Source organism: Danio rerio, chromosome 11 (genome assembly GCF_049306965.1).
Source record: "Danio rerio strain Tuebingen ecotype United States chromosome 11, GRCz12tu, whole genome shotgun sequence".
In the NCBI taxonomy this organism is placed as follows: Eukaryota; Metazoa; Chordata; class Actinopteri; order Cypriniformes; family Danionidae; genus Danio; species Danio rerio.
In genome coordinates, this window is record NC_133186.1 from 18,985,855 (window position 1) to 19,010,000 (window position 24,146).

At 33.2% G+C, this 24,146-nt stretch overlaps 1 protein-coding gene across 3 annotated transcripts in view; it reads right to left on the reverse strand.

The window, feature by feature from the left end:
* The window catches only part of suclg2 (succinate-CoA ligase GDP-forming subunit beta), a 239,884-nt gene that overhangs the window by 116,204 nt on the left and 99,534 nt on the right, over positions 1-24,146 (reverse strand). For 2 of the 3 annotated variants that reach the window (NM_001386309.1, XM_073915500.1), the window contains 3 exon segments: positions 5,710-5,806; positions 12,651-12,740; positions 14,393-14,545. In NM_001386309.1, the coding sequence (NP_001373238.1) occupies positions 5,710-5,806; positions 12,651-12,740; positions 14,393-14,545 (340 nt within the window). 3 annotated transcript variants of the gene reach the window in all.

The window sequence follows — 24,146 nt, forward strand, 5'->3', positions numbered from 1 at the left end:
ACAGTTGTTGTTTAATTGTATTGGTGATTCCTAATATGTAATGTAAATGAAAGCTTGGCAGTTTTGGAGAATTTGATGTTTCCCCATTCAGACAGAATGCCCGCGCATACTGCCTGAGAGGCGTTTCTAAGATGGCTGCCGAGTGAAATGACTTGCCTTAAAGGGACTTTGACATTCCGACGGATTCACATCTGCACTGTTAATGAAAATAACCAAAGACATATTTTTTCAGACACACTTAGCTACTAGACATTAGTCAGATAATGTTTCTATATTCCTTCTTAATGCCAACTGTGTAAAAAACAATCAATAAAACGCTTATTATAAACTGCTGTTCATTTACCTTCAAGCTTTGCTTTAGTTGCTTGTGCATATGGAGTGCATGAGTACTCCAGTGAGTGCCAGCACAAATGTATTATGAACATCTCGAAATGCGAAAGTATTCCTGCATACGTTTTCATTGAAGTTGTTTGTAATGTAGTCAAATCGTGTAAACATTTAGCTGCGGTTCGCGTAAGTGCCTTCGGATGTCTCTGGGACAAAGCAGCGGGCATGAATGCTAAGCTTCACATAAAAGTGAAATCATCAACAAAAGCCTGACCCCTTCTATGTGTACAAATACAAGTGCAGCCATTTAGAGGTTATTTCTGGTTAATAATGTCAGAATTTACTGGTATTTTGGAATGGATGTGTGAATAGTATTGTCCAGAAAAATTCCAGAACATCCTTGCCTGTGTGAACAGTGCATTTTTAATCTATTGGGAAAGTCGTTCCAGTAATTTTCCAGATATTTCCCAGTATCACTGTGTAAAAGGGGCTATTTAATTCATGTGTTTGAGTAAAATGTGTAAAATGTCATTCTATAAACTACTATTGATGTTTCAATTTTATTCAAATTTTAAATGAAAAGGTTGTTTAAAGCATTTATTGAAATAAAATGACAAAAATATGTCCTACTAACTTATACTAACAGATTCAGTTCATTTTCAAAAATCCCTTTAAATTGTAAATAAAATTTAAAAGTTGACCATTATTAGGTACAGTGGTCACCAAACTGGTTCCTGGAGGGACGGTGTCCTGCAGATTTTAGCTCCAACCCTAATCAAACACACCTGAACAAGCTAATCAAGGTCTTACTAGGTATACTTGAAACATCCAGGCAGGTGTGTTGAGGCAAGTTGGAGCTAAACCCTTTAGGGACACCGGCCCTCCAGGACCGAGATTGGTGACGTCTGATTAAGTATATCATTTTTATAATAATATTAGATAACAGCAAAGTTGCAGACACAGGTCCACCTCACAGCTGGACAAGTTCATCAAAGTTCAGTTTTACACTAGATCGATCTTGATGCTTCAGGAAAATAACATCACAAAAAAAAAAAAAAACCCATCAAATTTCTGTTTTTTTAATATATATATATATATATATATATATATATATATATATATATATATATATATATATATATATATATATATATATATATGTTAACAAGACTGAAAAGCATAGCAGCAGACACAAGTCCAACTCTATGCAGTGCATACATCCTCAAAAGATATACATTTCTGCTCTTAATTATAACTTAAACTGGATTAAATATTTATGTTTAAGATATAATCACATAAAGTATAAATAAATACAATAAATAAATTAATAAAAACACTCAACAAGAAAATTATGAACCAAAGATCACCTTTAGTTTTTGCTAAAGCACATCACCACACTCGTATCAAGATCTTTTTTCCCCTCCAATTCTCAAAGCATCAGTTATTATTCAAAGCCATAGTGTTGGTAGAATGTGGCAAATTGGCAACGTCGATTCAACATCTAATAACCTGAACCTGCGTATATGTAAACAAAAGTATTCAGCTCTGATCACAAACACCAGTAGTTTCAACATGATCCACACAAATACGTCTATATATTTTATAAAGCGGCGGTATCTTATACAACAGGCAGGCGCACAGAAACAGATGCGGTATCAGAACATTAGCCAGGGAATAGAGTTGTCGGTGACTCTATTGGCCGTATGTGACCAGACCCAGCAACTCCCTCATTTGCAGTGTTTTGCAGCTTCTCGCTGTCTCTCGGCGCTTGCTAGTCTCTAACAAAGCTAATCTGTGTAGGGAAGTACAGCAGGTTCACCGAGCTATTATCAAACTCAACTTCACACTGTCACCAGGAGGGTTTTACTCACTACAGGCAGAGCTCAGATAAAAAAAAGAGGGATCTTTAACATACAGTCTATATTTTCAACTTATAATACAGTTATATTTTTCCCCTTTATAAAATTAAATTTTTGTAATTAACATTAAACAACATTTTTTTATAACTTTGAAGCAAAGCATATATTAAATTCAAGAGAAAAAAAAACACATTTAGATGCAACAAATTTGGTTTTTGTTTAAAAGTTGATTGATAGCATTTTTTTTTGTTGCTGTCAAGAAAAAAATATCTTGATTAATGTCAGTGTCACAGTGTTGTTCCTAAAAAAAAGTATAAAGGAAAAAAACACAATAGAACAATGGTACAATATTTGAGATTGTTAATAAATTAAAATTTAAGCTCTGAATCAAACTATAGTTTAAATTTCCCTCCCCCAGGCCAGGTCACTTTCGTTTTCATTTTCAGGTTGAGGGCAGAGTCCTTTGCCTGGAGCGACAGTTCAGCTTGCTCCGGCCCTGATAGCATTAAAAACACTTATTCTCAATTTTCCACATTTTATCTGCACTACTGGTAAATGTTTGTTATGGCAAATAAACTTGAATAACAAAATATAAATATGTAATTATAAATATGCAAATTAAACTTACTGTAAGTAAAAGGGCACCCATTTTACTCCTTTTTTATTTAATAAATGTATTTATTAAATGTATTTATTAAAGTGTCTCCAGAATATGTCTGTAAAATGTTAGCTCAAAATACCCATCAGAATATTTATTATTCCTATCTGAATATTCAATTCAATTCAATTCACCCTTATTTGTATAGCACTTTTACAATGTAGATTGTGTCAAAGCAGCTTCACATAGAAGATCATAGTAAATTGAAACAGTGTAGTTCAGTTTTCAGAGTTTAAGTTCAGTTCAGTTTAGCTCAGATCAGTGTGGTTCAATAATCACAACTGAGAGGCCAAACACTGAAGGGAAAATCCATCGATACTTAGTACAGTAAGATCTTTCCCAGTGGTTATGTGATGTATTTGTTGTGAAGGTAATTCAAGCTTTTCTTCAATGATGAATCACACACAATGTCATTACAAAGTTTGCGCGCACACACACGCATACATATGTTTAACTTTGCACTGTTTTGAAAGGCAAATGTGACAGGATACATGCTAATATCCACTGCTGTATGGATAACCGTTATGTTAATGAAAACAAAATAAACCTGATTTAACATCTACAAACCAGGATTAAAGCATCTTCATTTATAATTGTACTGACACTATGTGCCTGTGGTGATGAATTACACAGCGATTTTACTGACTTTAAAAAAACTTTTCTTTTTTTAACTGACTCATTTTTGAGATGCAGACGATTACAGAAAGCTAAACAGATCTTTTAATGCCAGCTGCTTTATGCAAGACCTGTCTTGTGGATATGATTATAAGCGTTACGATGGAGACATGTTAATATGTGGCTGTATATCAAATTAGTGGGCGGGGAAACCCCACTCCTACATCACGTTACAGTGAGCCTCAAAGTTGGAAAAATAGTGGGACCTATTGTCTTTATACCACCCCAATATGACTGTGGACACACTATACAGTACATTCTGTCCAAACAGCTTCTAAAAGATTATTTTCATCATAGGTGCCCTTTAATATAAAAATTTTGTTTCTTAAAATTGCATTTTTGGTTGGTGCCAATATACTCTAGCCTAGTGGTTAAGAATGGTAAGTAGCCTTAATGTATGTGTTATTTGTTTTTTTGATTATGAAGTATAAGTATGCAGTATAATAAGAAATACCTAAAAACAAACAAACAAGAACTGACATGACAAATAAAAATATACTATCATTTGTAGCCAAAGCAGCAGATGAGTTTCACCATTAACAAAGCTTGATAATACAGTACCTTTGGAAGTGTTTTAAGTAGTAGAGACAGTTATTTGTCACTTTTTGACTAATACAAAATACAAAGAGAGCAAGTGATGCATCTAAAGATAGACAAAGCCATTTATAGTCTTTTGTTTTGATCTTGCTGTCAAAAGAAAAGGAAATATCTCCATTGATGTCATTGTCTCCATTGTGACTTTCGTAGAGAAAGCATACAAATAAAGTTTAGGAATATAAACTGTTTGGCTGAGATAAATGCATATGTAAAACTAATTATCCAACGTAAAGAACGAATAAAATTAGAGATGAAAAAAACATTGTAATTGTAATTAAATAAACGAATCAATTATTTAAAATAAACAAAATCTAGCAAAATAAAAATATGAATAAATGTAAATATTTTAAATATAAAGTATATGTGAGATTAAGGGTGCTTTCACACTTGGTTCAATTGCCTGGACCGTACCTAAGTTTGATTGTTCCACCTTTCCACCTCCTCAGTTGGTTTGTGTTCACACTGTGTTTTTTCCTTCTGAACGTGGTACGCTTGCTTCGTCGAGGTGCTGTTTTGTTTACGGCCGTTGCTAGGTGACAGTCACGAATGCAAGCTCCGACCACATCATGGTCAGTCTGCTTTAACTGAATCTTTTGGTTTCGAAAATACAGAAAGCGACTCGCGTCCATCTGCCGATAAAATATTATAAACTGAAAGAAATAGGCCTGTACTCACTTTTCACATATCCTGTTGTGTTTTTCCTGACATTATGCATTATGATAATAATTTAGAACATCACACAGTGTCTGCAGAAGCTGTTTTTGGAGGAGACAAGCAGACATCACTGTGTATCACTGTTCACTGTGTATCACTGTTTTTACCCTGGCTCAGTCCCGCACTTGTCATAAAGGTACGAAACGTTACACAGACACACACACAGACACACAGACACAGACACAGACACACACACACACACACACACACACACACACACACACACACACACACACACACACACACACACACACACACACACACACACACACACACAAATAAACGTCATCAAAACAATAGTTTGCTGTACAGTTGGTGGTTCACTTCCGTTATTTGGTACGATTGCATTTTCATCAGAAGTGAACCGTACCGTGAAAAAAAAGAAAAGAAAAGAAAAGAAAAGAAAAGTACAGGGGGAAAAAAAGCATTGGCACTTTTTTTGTGACGGCCCATGAGAACTAAATCATTTTGCCATTATGTTGTAGGGCCGAGATGATTTCTCTCCTCTTCTTTAATTTGACAGGCTAATACTGCAGGCATTACCCTCTCTGGACCCACTGTATGTAATTTCATACCAATAAACCTTACAACATCCTACATCATTTCCTAACAGGTACCTATAAAAAACAAAACAAGTGGAAAATGATGTTCAGAGCAGTATTTGGTCATATTAACAACATATTTGTGCCAGCGTTACATAGCTGAAAGCTTTCCTGACTCTGCACTTTCCAAACCCGCATTTCATTTACTATTAGTGTGAAATGACATTTATCTTGAAAGCTGCAAGTCCCTATTTGGATCATTACAAGAGCTCGTATGCAATCTGTGAGCAAGCGTTTCTGTCTGTCAAACACACACACACACAAACACAGATCTCACCTTGTCCCTCAGGTGTTTCTCCAAGTGGATTGACTTCGACTTGAGTGGCGTCTACTTTGAGGAACAGATCATAGAGTCGCTTAATCTGATCTGCAGCCTGTGACAGAAGCACAGAGAGAACTAATTACTAACTGAACACAACTCTGAGAGCTTATATAAGCAATTCAGCTACATTCAAATCTCTCAAGCACCATACAGTGGAGATCAAAATGTATATAAGGTTTATAAGCATATTTCATGAGTTGTGCTCGGCGATTAATTGAATATGATACAAGTACAAAAAATTACAAATTAAAGTAAAATGATATTACTAAACAAAATTAAAAATCCACGCTCTCATGCAAAAATTTAGCAGACAAAGTAAAAAGTAAAAAAAAAAAAAAAAAAAAAAAAACATAGCTGCTGAATAAACAGAAGATTTAACTGATTTCATTTATTCCGTGCAGTAAATTACAGATTTGCATTTTGTTTTATTTGCAGGAATATTTACAACATATCTGTCTCTTAAGAGATATTAATGGGAGATATAGAGCAATAAATTTTATTTATATGCATTTCAGTCTGTGCTAGTCTTATATACTATTGTAGAAATATAAGTATTATGCATTCGTTCACCACATTTCTATATAAGTAAGGCTGAGCTGCTTTTTGTTCTGTACTTTCCCTAAAAATAAAATGGGCCAATAAAAAGGTGATGCAACAAGAAGCCTAAAAATAAACAAACAAACAAACAAACAAACAAACAAACAGACGGACGGACGGACGGACGGACGGACGGACGGACGGACGGACGGACGGACGGACGGACGGACGGACGGACGGACGGACGGACGGACGGACGGACGGACGGACGGACGGACGGACGGACGGACGGACGGACGGACGGACGGACGGACGGACGGACGGACGGACGGACGGACGGACGGACGGACGGACGGACGGACGGACGGACGGACGGACGGACGGACGGACGGACGGACGGACGGACGGACGGACGGACGGACGGACGGACGGACGGACGGACGGACGGACGGACGGACGGACGGACGGACGGACGGACGGACGGACGGACGGACGGACGGACGGACGGACGGACGGACGGACGGACGGACGGACGGACGGACGGACGGACGGACGGACGGACGGACGGACGGACAGACAGACAGACAGACAGACAGACAGACAGACAGACAGACAGACAGATAGATAGATAGATAGATAGATAGATAGATAGATAGATAGATAGATAGATAGATAGATAGATAGATAGATAGATAGATAGATTTGATCAATGGCTCTGTTAGAAGTTTTGGGATTGATTATTTATAGAGAAAATTAAGTGTTCATATACAGTTGAAGTCAGAATTATTATCCCCCCTTTTATTTATTTATTTTATAAATATTTCCCAAATTATGTTTCTGTAACTGTGACATTTTCACAGTATGTCTGATAACATTTTTTTCTTCAGGAGAAAGTCTTATTAGTTTATTTCAGCTGGAATAAAAGCTGTTTTTAATATTTTGAAAAAAAAAATTTCAGGTTAAAATTATTAGCCCCTTTAAGCTATTTTTTTCAATAGTCCACAGAACAAACCACCGTTATACAATAACTTGCCTTATTACCCTAACCTGCCTTGTTAGCCTAATTAACCTAGTTAAGCCTTTAAATGTCTTTTTAAGCTGTATAGAAGTGTCTTGAAAAATATCTAGTCAAATATTATTTACTGTCATCATGGCAAAGATAAAATAAATCAGTTATTAGAGATGAGGTATTAAAACTATCATGTTTAGAAATGTGTCAAAAAAAATCTCTGTTAAACAGAAATTGGGGAAAAAATAAACAGGGGGGTTAATAATTCTGACTTCAACTGTATGTATACATTTTGTTCTCCATTGTATATTTTGTGTCATGTACTGGACGTGGGCCAATATTACAGCAGTATCTTTAAATGGACGTTTACTCCATTTAAAGACGAGTCAGAATGTACTCTGGGTCACTGCTGAGACAATGAGAAGTTTCCTTGAATAATAACTTGAAACGTGACAGAAATTGATTTGGAGTCAGTCAGGCCATTAACTCAGCAAGAGTGGAGTCACTGTGGCAGTTAAAGCGGCCCTGCTGAGAGACTCCACACGTCCATTGGCTCTCTTGCCCATGTGTAAATCAACCTTACGTCTGGAAAATGAAGGAAAATCGTTGATAACTTTCAATAGATGCATCCGATTTTGTAATACTTTTATATTTTTATAACAATATGTTGATTTTTTTTTTTGCATATTTTTCAGTACACATTTTTTAACATGCATACAGTTGAAGTCAGATTAGCCCCCCTGAATTATTAACCACTGTTTATTTTTTTCCCCCAAATTCTGTTTAACGGAGAGAAGATTTATTCAGCACATTTCTAAACATAATAGTTTTAATAACTCACCTCTAATAACTGATTCATTTTAACCTTGCCATGATGACAGTACATACTATTTTACTAGATATTTTTCAAGACACTTCTATACAGCTGAAGTGACATGTAAAAGCTTAACTAGGTTTATTAGGTTAACTAGGCAATATAGGGTAATTAGGCAAGTTATTGTATAATGATGGTTTGTTCTGTAGACAGCTGAAAAAATAGCTTAAAGGGGCTAATAATATTAACCTTAAAATGTTTTAAACTTTAAAACTACTTTTATTTTAGCTAAAATAAAACTTTCTCAAGAAGAAAAAAAATGATCAGACATACTGTGAGAATTTCCTTGCTCTGTTAAACATCATTTGTGAAATATTTTAAAAAGAAAAAAAAAAAAATCAAAGGGGGTGAGGGGTAATAATTGAACAGTATATCTGCTTAATGTTTTTTTAGTTTTTTTTTTAGTACATTTCATAATATTTCATAATGTCTATTTCTATTCATAATACTTTTGGCTTGGGACTTTTGTCAATTTCAGTTACATCTGAAATAAAATTAAAGTGGCGGCCAATTACCCACTTTTCCAAGTGAAAAGTCTATAAATGTCACACATTACGTTATTCATTTTTTATTATACTTAAATATTTAAATACTTTAAATGCAAACTTACATATTAACTTGAGCAGCTGTTATCTCATGCTAACTGTCTCTGTTTCACTGATGCAGTGGTGTTGTTTTTATAAATATATGGTCATAATTGCTATAACTCTGCATGAGCACATCAAGTTCAGCTGAAGAAAAAAAAGAAGCTTTTTTTCAATGTTGCCATGGTGTCTCGTAATATCTGCGCTCCATTGATAATGCCTTTTTTATAGTCGCAGTCTGCACACTTAACTATGAATTAGTCTATTCAGCTTTGATTGACCTAACTCACATCAGCTGTTCTCAGTTATTAATCTCTCTGTATGTAAACTCAGAGTTCAAGTTTAAACTCCGAGTTGGTTGAACCTCCTTACTTAAACAGGCCCAATGAGTTATGGGTGTGTTTTAAGCATACTTGCATTAAGCCAATCAATGTCTCATCTCCCATTCCCTTTAGGAGTCAGTTGTGTCATGCCATGGCGCAATTGCTATTTACATGGCATTTTTTACAACAGTTTAACTGCTTGGCACAAACAAATGACTCATGAATAACCACATAGACAACGCTTCATAACCAGCAATTGAGGTTAATCCAATGGTTTTAAGAAGGGACATGTAAATTTTTAAAAATGGTCGTATTATAACCACAGTTTTTGGCTAGAATATATTTAAACATCTGATACTGTATGTGAAATAAATGATTTAATATAACACTTAAAACATTTTTTTTATGATTGCTTTTACTTTGTTAAAATATCTGTCATTCTGCCAAGTCTGCAAGGGGGTAAACATAAGAGTAGAGCTGTACATACAGCAAATAATTTGATTACATTGACTCAAACATAAAAAAATAAAAATAACAGGTAAATATAACAAACATATCCATAAATCTGTCTAGAATAATCCTTTCATTAACAAACACAGCATCTATCGTGGCTGAGATTTGACGAGAGTTTAAGACAGGAAAAATAAGCGACTGTTTATTGCTCTACACTTTTGCTATTTCATGTGTTTTCTGAAAGCATGTCATCCAAACAAATTCTACTTTCAAAGCATTTAAGAGCTAAAGCGACATCTCCCTTTCCCAGAGCCAGCGGAAGCTCTTTTGATAATGAGCGCATGCTGACAGAAAACATTGTAGCGCCGCTCTCATCGGCTCTTTGTCATATCGCTACACTTCAAAGAGCTAAAGCTAAGTTAACGCAATACTGCATCCCAAACATGCTAATTAGCATGGACTCAAATAGATGCTCGCCAAAGATGCGCAGTGAAGGAAAGACTTTGAAAAGAGCCAAACTGACAAGCCAGACGTTCAGCAGTGATTTCAGTAATGCCAGGCTTCTCGAGTGTCTACAGAAGGAGAAATATACACTTGTAAACATAGATAAACGATGTTGAGGGATTCGAAAAGATAACGTTTTAATACTGATCATATTAATACAGATCCAGAATGTTGTGAATTTACACTACTACGTTTTGATAGGGGATTTGGGGTAAACAATATGGCACTTTTACAAGGTTTGACTGATTTCTCTCTAGTTTAACTAATAGCAGGTAATATTACCTTGATTTTTAAGCATTTAAACCATCCAGTATCCTCAATTTATTAACAGTATAAATCTGTGTATAAATTTAATTTTTATTTACTATAGTACATATTAAGCATAGTAAGAGCCATATTAAAGGACACACAAGATACAATGTTTCAGTAATAAATATATAAATAAATAAATAAATAAATAAATAAATAAATAAATAAATAAATAAATAAATAAATAAATAAATAAATAAATAAATGTAATATACAGCACCAGGAGAAATTATCTTGTTCTAAAAACTTTCATGTAATCTGAATTCATTAAGGTATTCAAGTGAATTCCATATTTTGCCACATTTATAGTAAAGTATGTTTTTTAGCATACTTTGACCCATAATATTGAAACTGAACAAGGGATCATGTGGAAATATGAAATAGTTACTGTATTAGTTCAACAAAGTATGGTTCTGATAATAAATGTATTGTTTCAAGAGTTCACAGTTAGATATTGCTTGATAATATTAGCAGGTTTCACATGTTGACCTGGGAGAGAACCCTGAGCTCAGAGATTATTGAGCCCATAGTTCCCGCCTGGTCAATGAGCATGTAAGGAGTACTCATACTGTTTCTATTGGTTTATTTAATTCACCTATGTCACATGTCTTTAGACTGTGGGGGGAAACCGGAGTACCTGGGGGAAACCCACACGAACACAGGGAGAACATGTAAACTCTGCACAGAAATGCCAACTGACCCAGCCAGAAGCTGAACCAGCGACCTTCTTGCCGTGAGGCAACTGTGCTAGCCACTGAACCACCATGTCACCCAATCCTGGATTAATCAAGAACAGAGGTGGAGGAAGATAGGGTGGATGGGGGTTTACATGGGATATTTATGTTGAGTTTGGAATGATCAGATTGACTTGCTAATGATTATGGATGGGGGACCAGCAGCAATCAATCATATCACGTACTCCTCTCGAAATTAGTTTGTGAAACTTCACTTTGATTTTAAACTTTCATTAAAAGAATGAAAGACAAAAAACATTTAGAAAAATCCTCTAAATATCATTTAGTGCTTTCCCTCAGAAAATGACAAGTGGTCAAAATATTAAAAGAAAATGAAACACTATTTATCTAAATATGTAGAAAACACAATGCTGACGTTTTAACTTTTTTTTTCTTTTTTAAGTTTTCAAAATCACAGCAAAATGTATTTGTTAATTATTTACTATGCTGACCAACTGTCATTTTATGCAAAATTAAAAAAAATATATAGATAAATAAATAGATAAGTTAAAAAATATAAATAATATGCGTACAAAATGTTGACTAGTAAATGCAGATACGTATACAATTATTAATGTGTAAACACAAAATGTTCAAACTTAATAAATTAAAATTAAATAAAATGTTAATACAATTTTAAATATTTTTCAAATATTACCAAATTGATGTTTAAAAGGAGGAAGTATGTATGTCCTATTATTATTATTATTATATTTATTTATTTATTTATTTATTTATTTATTTATTTTTTCTGGAGAAAGTTTTATTTTTGTTACTTATTATGAATGCTATCAACCCCCTTAATTATTTTTTTCTTTTCTAATTTGTACAGAACAAACCAATGTTGTCCACTGACTTATAATTAGCCCAATTTGCTTAGTTTAAACTAGTGTAGTAAATTGCATTTTAAGACAAATACTAGCATTTTGCAAATGAACTCGTACAATATTATTATACAAGAATTAAACAGGACTTTTATAAAAAAAATAGTTATCAGAAATTATTTATTAAAACTATTATGCTTAAAAATGTATATCTTTATTTATGTGTGCATATCAAAACAAATAAATAAAAAAATCTTGTGAATTTATCATTATTTATATATTAATTTTTAATGCTTGGGTTATCTTTTTTCTTCTTATTTTTAATCTGGCAGTAAGAGACATAAAATAAAAATGTCCACACATTTATTGCAAATGTGCAAGGTGGAAACAGAATCTTCTGCGCTGAAGTCACTTGGAGAGCCAGTAAGCAGTCTCATCGTAAATGCCATTAAATCGTGAAGATTTAAACTTGTGCTTATCGTTTACAGCACAGGCAGATGCTGCAAATCTACAACCCGTTTATAGCTGGCAGTTTATGTGAACGATGTAACAGCACGAATTGTTGATGTCCACTCAGGCCTAAACGTGTACAAGAGAAGTTTAATGAGCATATTGGCAAAGTCATCATGACCATTAATCTGTTTTTCTGTTCTGTTTTTTTTCTTTTTCCAAGAGAGAAATACAGAGAAGGACGAGACAAGTTGAGGGACTCTAATGGCAGGATCATTCCGTCCAAACCCATTACCTGTCTCTCTAGTGGTCCTTTGAATCCCAAATTAGCTGCCATACGTAGCGCCTGGTCGTCTCGGACCCCCTCGAAAATATCTATGACTTCCTGAGGCAAAGAGACAGGAGACAAGAGAACACCAATCATCAGCTAAAATTTGACACAAAGCGGATGTTCACATTAAAATCAAAAGAGGGGCAATTAAGCTCTGGAACGCAGCCAAACTCAAAACGAGAAAAAGATGAGAGCTGGAGAACAACGGCTTTCCAATTAGGAGACCATCTCTAAAAGATAAGTCATACACAGAGATGGACACACACACACACACAAGAGAGATGATGCAGTCAAAAACACTACAAAGTGTTTTTTATATATATATATATATATATATATATATATATATATATATATATATATATATATATATATATATATATATATATATTTGTTTTTTTTTTAAGGTGGAAGATTTCGATTGATTTTATTTGTTTGATTAAAATAAGAAAAATGTTTTTTTATGCAACGCAATTTAATTTTGTCATGCTTGAAATTACATGTTTAATAATAATAATAATAAAAATAATAATAATAATAATAATAATAATATTATTAACAACAACAACAACAATATAATAATAATACATAAATAAATAAATAAATAAATAAATAAATAAATAAATAAATAAATAAATAAATAAATAAATAGATAAATAAATAAATAAATAAACAAACAAACAAACAAACAAACAAACAAACAAACAAATAAATAAATAAATAAATGTTTTTGGTCAGAGAGTCTGTAAGTCTTAAAGTAAACATTACACTTAAAATAAACAGCTGTCCATACATCAACTGTTAATTGCTATTTTGTCCTATTGTAATTTATTTGATTTATTTTTCAACATTTTATTTTAAGGGAAATTTATTGGTACGTCATGCTATATTGAATTTGTTAGTATGCACTAGCCTACAAAAAAAGAGAAAAACATCTTTGTTAATGGCATTTAATAAAAATACATATTTGTTGTTTATTAACTGTTGAATTGATTAAAATTTGATTGATTGAAACAGTTGAAATACACAATAACATGAAGTGTGAAGTGTGATTGGTTATCATGTTAGTCAATGTTAATAAATGAAATTATGCAATGTGTTATACATTTATTAAAAATAATTGCTTACATTTAACAGTTCACATTTTCAAATAACTTAAAATATACTAATGTTAAACTTCCCAATTTTAAAACTCCTCTGAAAACATTAGTTTGCAATGTTACAAATACATAATAATAATAATAATAATAATAATAATAATAATAATAATAATAATAATAATAATAATAATAATAATAATAATAATAATAATAATAAATGGAAATATAAAATAAGAAAATAAAATAATTATGCTTTACATTATTTTACATTTATTTACTTTTAATTTTTGTTTTAAGGTTACGTTGTTCTTATTGCTTATTTTCTTATCTTCTTTTCTTCCATATCTACTTCTGCAGATCTTATTATAAATAAAGCATACCGATATTTTAAAGCATGAATAATAAAAACTGATAAAAAAGAACAGAACATATTGAACAGAATAAAAAAATACAGCAATAACAATAATCTTTTTACTAACAAATTTATTTCTAAATCAATTTTTTTGCAGTTGATTTTTATCCATAAGGACCCCTTCAACACAAATCACAAAGTCATTTCACTCCTACACCAGTGAAAGCCTTAAGAGTCAGCCTGAAGTGTGATACCTTGAAGATGAGCTCTGGCGTTGCGGCAGCCACTTCCTCTATGTCCATGCCACCCTGAGGGCTGCCCACCATCACGGGTCCATTACACGAGCGGTCCATCAGGATGGCAAAATATGTTTCCCTTGAAATGTCCAGAGCTTCAGCCACCATCACCTGTTCGACACAAACACATCCACCAGGTGAGACAGGGATTCATTTTTTTTCAAACCCTATTTAATGAAAAAATAAAATAAAAACTTCACAATGATGTTATAAAAACTTTCAGAAAAAAGACTGATCATGGCAGCCAGATTAGAGAACAAATTAAAATTTACTGTCCTGCTCCATAGACACTCCATTTTAAATGCCTCGCAAAAGCAGTAATTTATTTTTTATTTTTGGTCATTTGATGCAAAGATGATATAATACATTCATAAATACATAGAAACGTTCATATGTTTTTTTTTTTATCTAATTTTTAAAAACATTTTCATGGATGTAAGATGCAGATGACCCTCTTCATGTGAAGGCCCATTTTTTTATATTTTTTGTTGTATAAACATAGGCTTGACGGAATTGTGTGACCATTATGGTCAAGTCTGGCATCTTTTTAACCACACATGTGAGTGTCGCATTTTTGTGACATTGTGTGAAGCTAAAAGACCTTCAACTTTCACTCTGTGGCTGCTCATTACTGACTACGTTTACATGGACATCAGTAATCTGAAAAAGGCAAAAATTAAGGTGTTTACATGACTTGCTTTTTGAATGTTACTTTCATCATCCTGCTTTACACACAGTTCGATTATCATTATTGTGTCACCGCAATATCCAGTTTCCTTTGGAGTTTTAGGTAATTTCAGATTCAGATTTCAGATTAGTTTCATTTTTTTTATTTTTCGACTTTAACTGAAGTCAGGCAGTTTTACTTTGATTCAGGAACATTTCAATTATGCCCCCACGTAAAAAAAAAGAAAAGAAAAAAAAAGAAAAAAAAAACTGACATAGAGGATGCGGGTACGAATTCCGGACTGTTTGAGGAGTGTTGTTTTCATGGAATTTGATACACCACAGCGAATGGAAAGAAAAGAAAAAAACTCGTGATGAGGCTGTCGGTGGTCCTTCACTGATATGGTAGGTGCAGAGAATAGTGTGTATATGGACTATCCTGTAGCAAAATGCAGCGAAAAGTCCTACCTGGCAATAGTTTGATTGCGGTGTTTACATGTCTGTACTGCACTTAAATAATGTGACTAAAATCAGCATACACCATGTCTTCAATTTCTCTTTAGTTCGATTATGACCTTAATCGGATTAAATTAATCAAAAATCTCTGTTTACATGGTAGACTCTTTATCAGAGTATTGTCTTAATCATACTAAAATCGGATTATTAGTGTCCATGTAAACGTAGTTCTGTAGTTGTGTCTGGATACCTTTATGCCAGGCTTTTTTTAAGCCATTGCCTCTCACGTTTTTAGAATCAAAGACTTGTCTGGTGTGAATGAGCCCTAAGGTGTCTAATTATTTTCAGACAACACATGGCTAGTTCCAGGCAGCTTTTAAACACATTATAGTTCCTTAATACTCTGCTAAATGATTTCAGTTTTTGCTTATTTTTTGATCACCCTCAAGTGGTAAAAAACCTGTTTGACTTTCTTTCTTCAGGTAAACACACAAGACGACATTTTGAAGAAAGCTGAAAACTTGTAAACAATGACTTCCATAGCAGGGGAAAAAAACTAGCTTGGATGCCATTGGTTACAGGTTTCTAGCTTTTTTCAAAATATGTTCTTCAGCATTTAAAATAAGAAAGCAAGTCGAACAGGTTTGGAAGCACTTGAGGGTGTAAACTGAGCAAATTTTCATTTTTGGGTGAACTATCACTTTAACAGGTTTTGGCAAAAGTTTACTGACTGCAGGCCCTGCTTTTGCATCGAATACAAGACAATCAGCTATTGCAAAGCCCCTAGATGAGAAATTCAAGTGGAGAATGAGACAATGACAATAACAGGGTGCAAATAACAACTAATGAAAATGGAGGAGTCATGGAGAGGAAGAAGCATAAACAAGGAGAATAAAAAGCAAGGAGATAGAAGGAGAGATGCAGTGCAGGTGATAGTGGAAACAGACTTGGCCAAACATAGTGCATTCTGTTTATCAACCAAACTAAACAAAACCAGACTAAAATAGGTTGTGAATGAAATTGTGAAGTGAAAATAGAGCTGGACGATATGGCAAATATGTATATCACGATATCCACACAAATGTCTGCAAACTGAATTTGCAAAGTCTTTAATATCATCCAGGGTCTTATAAATGCTTTTTATAACTTTAAATAAAATAGTAATAATATTAACAATGAATTACATTTTTTATTATGATGCTGCTTTGAATGTGCTTAAATGTGAGTTATCTGCTATAAAACGTCTGTCTGTCACTTTATGAAAAATAAATTTGTTGGTTTGCATCAAACTAAAATGAAGCATTGAAGTAAGAAATATTTATTTTGCACTCTTGTTTTTATATGCATGTCAATATAATAAATAACATTTCTGCTACAAAAAAAACAAAATATCATAATAAATCATTCAATTCAATGCTGAAGCTGCAAAACAGTCACAAGAATGTAAATAGAAAAATAATATACATCTTAAGAAAGAATAGACAAAATAAAGTCTCACTTCTATCACTCTTTAAAAGTTTGATTTGGGTTTATGTCATGTTTAAATGCTCAGTCTCATTACGAGCTGATCTTCATTTTTCTGTGTTTGTGAAATAAAGCAGGCGAGTCAGCCGCACCAGTTTATGAGCAGGCAGAGCCGGATTCTCGCGACGACCACTGGCGCAATACTGCTTTTTGTTATGAGCCACAGTTTCAGTGTAAACTTAGTAAAGACAAGCTTCTTTGGTGATGATTTGTACAGTATTACATTTTTACATTTAGGGGACATTTGCGCTGAACACGCACTGAATGCAACGCATCAAGATTCGGGCACCTTCTCCGAAAATACTCGATTGATGTCAGCTGGCGGATCAGCATTCACCACATGTCATGATCGCTCTCATCTGTGCTATTATTTGTAACTTTATGTGCGTTTGCAAACCTGTTTACTTTTCACTCTTCAGCTGTTTCCATTTCCAGCTGTCACAAAATCTTCCTGTCATCTGACAGCGGAAAGCCTTGAGTGATCGACAACTAATATTAACCAATATAGTGGCAGGGAAGAGCGATTCAGCATGTTTTTAGAAAAAATCAAAACACATCGCACTACAACTATTATATGCAGTCGCACAAATGCTCCAAAATATATTATGAGGTCGCACAGATTAAATGGTCACAATTTCAAACCCTGTATATATGTAAATTTATATTGAAATACCGGAAATGGGTTTAAAACTCATATCACCATTATTGAAAAAAATAATCTACCGCGATATATATTGATATCGAATTATTGTTAAGTCCTAAGTAAAAAAATCATATATTATAAATAAAATAATACAAAATAAAAACAAAATAAAACATAATTAAATTAAAATGAAAAGATAGACATAGACATTCAACTAAACTATTAAAAGTAAAATGTTAAGTACTTTATATTGTATATAACACATATTTTTAGCTAAACATTTTGCACCAGTTGTGAAAAAAAAAACTCACACTTCACTCGGACAGCGAAAGAACTTCACTGAGCAGGTGTTGAAGAAGTGTCATCACTCTTACTTGTTTGTGACTAAAGAAATTTAGAGTGTTACAATTCCTCCGGTCCTCACTACACTCCAATCTCCAGCACTCTTGTCCATTTTTATCCCTATCAGGTTGTGAAAGAGGCAAACATTTGTGGCCCCTGTTCTTTCTATTTCCTACATCGCTCTTCCATCTGTTCGGTCCTTTACTCTATTTCCTCACTTCCCGGTTTATTATGGCAGAAGAGAAAGAGAGGTGGCCAGACTCTGCTAACACGGCACATTATCACACAGGAAAAAAATCTGTTTAACAGGAGCCTTAATCAAAGACTCTCTTCATTCAATCTTCTCTTGGCCTATAACGTAAAATAAAATAAATACATCAGTACATATTTTTAAGTTTATTCTTTATTTTTATTTAGCCATTGACCTACATTTTTTTAAATGTTTTTTTTTTCTTTTTTCTTTTCCCCAGGAATGATTATTTTATTATGTAGCTGGAATACCTGATTCTGATATGATGGGATATGTTTTTTGTGAGTTTTTATAAATTTTTACACCTGTAATTTTGTGAGTTGGTGTGTACACTCACGTTTGCACCTTTTGTTTAATCATGAGGAATTAACCATCAGTGAAAAGCATGAGTGAATATTGTTCTGGTCTGCATGGAACTTTACATATAAAACATAAACTAAGTAAAAGCAAAGAAAAATTCTAAAACACTAAACAAGCAAGCAAAAGCAAATAAAAGATGCAAAAGGCACAAAAAGTAATTAAAAAGCTAACAAAAACTAAATAAATGCACTAAACTAATATATCAAATCAAGCAAAATACTAAAATAATTAAAGATGCAAATGCTAAAATAAATAAATAAATAAATAAATAAATAAATAAATAAATAAATAAATAAATAAATAAATAAATAAATAAATCAACATTTGGTCTGCATGGGCCTTTACGTAAAAAACTAATTAAGAGGCAAAAAAAAAAAAGTCTGAAAACACTAAATAAGCAACCAAAAACAAATAAATGAGAAAGGCACAAATCAAGAATAAAAAAGCTAACAAAAACAAAATAATTGCAATAAACTAAATAATACAAATGCTAAAACAAAACTCAAAAACCAAAATGTATACATTTATGTATACAAAAATCTGGTTTGTTTGCCTGTTTAGTGTTTTAGACTTTGTTTCTCTGCTTTTGCCTTTTTTTTATGTAAAGGCCCATGCAGACCAAGCATTGATTAGTTTTCTATTTTTATTGTAGTATTTGTAACATGCAAATGCACAAATAAAAAAAATAAAAATCAAGAATAAATCAAGAATAAAAAAGCTAAGAAAAACTAAACAAACGCATCCATCCATATACATCAAAGCAAGCAAAACACTAAAATAAACAACAATGCAAGTTCTACAATAAATATCAAAAATCAAAAACAAGGCTTGGTTTGCATGGGCCTTTACAAATAAAACATGATCTAAGCAAAAGCAAAGAAAAACAAAAGTCTAAAACACCAAACAAGCAAGCAAAAGCAAATAAAAGACACAAAGGTACAAATCAAGAATAAAAAAGTTAACATAAACAAATTAAATGCAATAAACTAATACATTAAAGCATTCAAAACACTAAAATAAACTACCATGCAAATGTTACAATAAAAAATTTACACCAAAATCAATTCTAAAAATGAAATAAATAACTAAAGATGCAAAGGGTAAATCAAAGTAAGCAAAACAAAACAAACAGATAAATGAATACAAAACAAAAAAGAAATAATGAGTGTTTTTAAACTGGTGCTTTACTGATGACTTTCTGCAGATGAAACACTTAATTTTAACCCCTTACTGTAGAAAAAAACTCAAACCCCAATAACAGCAAAAATATTACCCAAAATGTAATTAAATCATAACGATAAATTGCCAATAACTTTCACATCAGCATATCAACACTAAAGGCATGTTGCTTTTTATGTTCAGGTGTTTTTGACTATTCTGCAGATGAAACACTGTGATAATATGAGAAGTGAGATATTCATTCTTGCTGATCTGGTGCAATAAATCGTAGTAAATAGGAATGATTGATTAGTTACTCTCTATCCAATCTGTCATAACGAATCTAACATCAAAGCAGCATTTTTTTTGGAATTTTAAGTTTCTAATTTGAATTCAATTCCACACATGTAATGGTGAACAAAAACAAATATACAAAAAGCATATCATACAGAAAGAAACATAATGACAATTTTCTGCATAAATTTGTGTACCTTTAAACAATGAAGCACAGTGACATTCACCATGAAATTTTACATAATAGCAAAATGTTTGCTCATACTGTACGTCACATGAAGCTTAAATGCTACTATGAAATAAAACAACATTTCCTGAAGGCTTGGAGGAGAACTCCAATTTTACATAACATGCTATTTCTTCTCCCTCTCAATAAACAGTGACTGAATTCTGAATTCATGAAGAAAACCTCATTATACAATAACGCATCTGAGTGAGAAAGAAACCAGAGGCTCTTGAATAGCAAATGTGACACCTTAAATGCAGTGTGAGATCCACGCTCCGGCTGCCATTTCCAAAACATTTATTTATTTATTTTTTGTTTGCATCGCACCTCTGTTTCTCCTCACACCACATCATATGAATCCATCCTACACTGTAAACCTGACAAATTCACATTACTCAAAACATTTGTGAAAACGTATTACCTCAAATGCATCTGTGTAAACAAATTCTCTTGTTTTTTAGGGTTAATAGACGTTTTTATTTTTATTTTGACCGACATATTTGTGACAAACAACATTGTAATTAAAATATTGAATAAATTAATGAGCAATTTGTTTGCATAAACGTCACATTAACTCAAATCCTAATGATTAAGGGTTAGTTACAGTAGCAATAGCATGTATTAATGGAACTATGAATGCAATCTTTATTTACTTAAATGCATAGTATCACCCAGTGAATACTCTTTATTTCAGCTCATCCTTAACCAAATCACAGGCCCTACTTTTCACTACAATCATAACAAATGCAATGTAACAGCGTACATATCTGTAAATGACAAAATAGCACACCATTAAAGACTAATTTATATCTAACAATTAAGAACTACTAAATAAAATAAAATTAAATAAAATAAAATAAAAATAATTACATCAATACGTTTAGACCAACATATTATAGAAAGTGGAACACTTCAAAGCTTGTGTTTATAATAGGCCTACAATTAATTAGAACTTTTTTTTTAACCTTCTGGGGTCTGAGGTGATTTTGGGGCCCCTAAAAGGTTTCTACATGCCCTGATATTTGTGCATATTTCAGCTACCTATTGGTCAATATGTATTTTTGTATATAGGAAAAACTGTTCTACAATAATATGCGAGACAGATGGATGTACATGCTTGCAAATTTTAGAAATATGCATATATTTAACCCACCGGTCCTACTGCACCCAACCCAGTCTGAGCTGGGATCGAACTGGTGATTCTTTTGCATGTGAGTCGGTTGCTCTTACAAGAAGGCTAAAGACCATGGCCTCTAGCATCTGTCAATAAAAGCAACTTTATAGCGCTTTAGTGCACCTTTATTCAGAGGAGTGAGGTTTACCTGCATACCACTTCGTTAGCTGGCTTCTGTTACATTCACTCCCCTAAACCTCACTCCCATCCCAGACGAGCCCCCACATGTAACCCACTAGTCCTACTGCACCCAACACGGTCTGAACTAGAATGAAACCGGTAATTCTTTGCATGGCAGTCGGTTGTTCTTACAAGGAAGCTAAAGGCCATGGCTAGCATCTGTCAGCAAAGCACCTTTATAGCGCTTTAGTGCACCTTTATTCAGATGAGTGAGGTTTACCTGCAAAGCACTTCACTAGCAGGCCTCTGTTACACTCACCACCCTAAACCTCACTCCAATTATGGACAAGCCCCCTTATGCAACCCACTATTCCAACTGCACCCAACACGGTCTGAGCTGGAATTGAACCTGTGCATGAATCTTTGCTTGGGAGTCGGTTGCTCTAACAATGAGGCTATAGACCATGGCCTCTAGCATCTGGAGAAAAAAAATGTAGCTAAAATAAGGACCCAAAAAAAAAAACACAGCGAACAAGATTTTTCAGTAGCCCTTCTTGTAGGCTACAATATTTACTTCACAATATTGTGAAAATTATTCTGTTCTCTAATTCAAAGAATACAAGTGATTTAAATTTTGTGAAGTCCGTTTTTGGGTCAGCACTGTTGTATGCGTGGTAGTGACAATGCCAAAGAATAATTCACACCTGGAGAGACAAAAGACACTACCCCACTGGCTAATGTTCACCCATCAATGTCATTGTAAAGCAATGCCCAGTTGCAAAAGCTAGCCCAAATAATTAATATGGCTTAAATTAATAAAGGCTTGTTGTAAATTCATTTGACATAAAGTATGTAACTGTAGTTGTATCTGAATAGTATATTCAGTGTTTTATATTGACAAAATGTTTGGTTTAGTGTTAGTAGCTTGATTATGTGCTCATACAGTACGTGTGTCCATAATGTAATGTAAATAAAAAAAGTTTACCTCCGAAAAACGCAAACCCTGATAACAGCAAAAATATGACCTAAAACTTTATTTAATCACAGTGATATCATAGTGACTTGCCAATGCCTTTTACATCAGCATATCGACACCAAAAATTATTTATTTATTTATTTATTTTTAAGCATCATAGGACTACACCTTATCACTGTATTATAAACAGCGCATTCAACAGAATTACAAATGCAGGGAAATCAGTATTTATAAGGTACAATCCCATCTCTGAATAGTGTCCTGAATGTAGTAGTAATACAGCTCATATTCAGGCATGGTGAACACTAAAGGCACCAATGATGATAATGATTATTCTCAATGTAGACGCAAAACAATTCCCCACAAAAATAACTAAATAAATAAATAAATAAAATAAATAAATAAATAAAAAAGTGTATGCCATGATCCTATTAATTTAGGACTTGGTGCTTTGACTTATGATCTATTTGATGTCTTAATTCACTGAAAAGCAATATAAGACTTTTAAAAATCCACAGAAACCCTGAACACAATAACACTCAATTTCTACATAAATTTCTATCATCCACCTTTGTCCGAGGGCTCATTAAACTTTCCCTAAATTGTAGGTGCCAATATGTACAGTGTTTGATAAACTGGGTACAATGAGATGGACTCTATAAACTTGTCAATTAACAAATTACTTTGAGCAGACCCTGAATAGTCACAAAAACTCCAAACAAGCCTTTATGCAGCAATATTTCAGAAGTGCAGAATATTACTGTACCGTAAAGAGAAATAACCTGAATGAAAAAAAACACTGTGAACTCGAGAGCAAAGACCACAAATATGCTCGTGATTTAAATATTTTATCAAAATACCAATCATAATGTTATTTAATAATGAACAAAAACAGCACAAAGTCAAACGTATACCGCTAACTTAGTTTTGAGAATGTATGTTGATTAATTGTCAATGAAGTGGTGTGTTTCAATACTTTTTAAACAATGTTCCCCAAACCAGAAGCAAAATCTATCATTTGAAACACAGTAGCCATTTGTGGGGGGAAAGCATGTTTTAACTCAATCAGTGCAAGTTTGACCATGCAATCAAATTGAGTTCACACAACTATTACAATTAAATACTATGAACTTTCATCAACATGTGAGTGAAATTAATTAAAGAGCCCCAATGATGGGTTTTTGAAAATTACCTTCTATGTAGTGTGTGACATAGCCCTAAGCGAATGAATACATCCAGCTGAGGTTTAAATCTGAAAGTGAGCCACCTTTAAAACTTGTGATTCTTAAAGATAAGAGTCGACTCAAAAAAATGAATTGTGTTGTATGCGGATCTTTTATCAAGATGCATCGACATCGATATGGGACATTACCAAATTTGAAGTGCCAGATCTGTAAAACTCAAGACACTAATGGAGTGCGGGGAATCATGGCACTGATCATAACAAGAAGATGACGATCACTGACAGACGAAATGTGCTCATGTCATTTTTCTGATGATTGATACAATAATCGACATACACT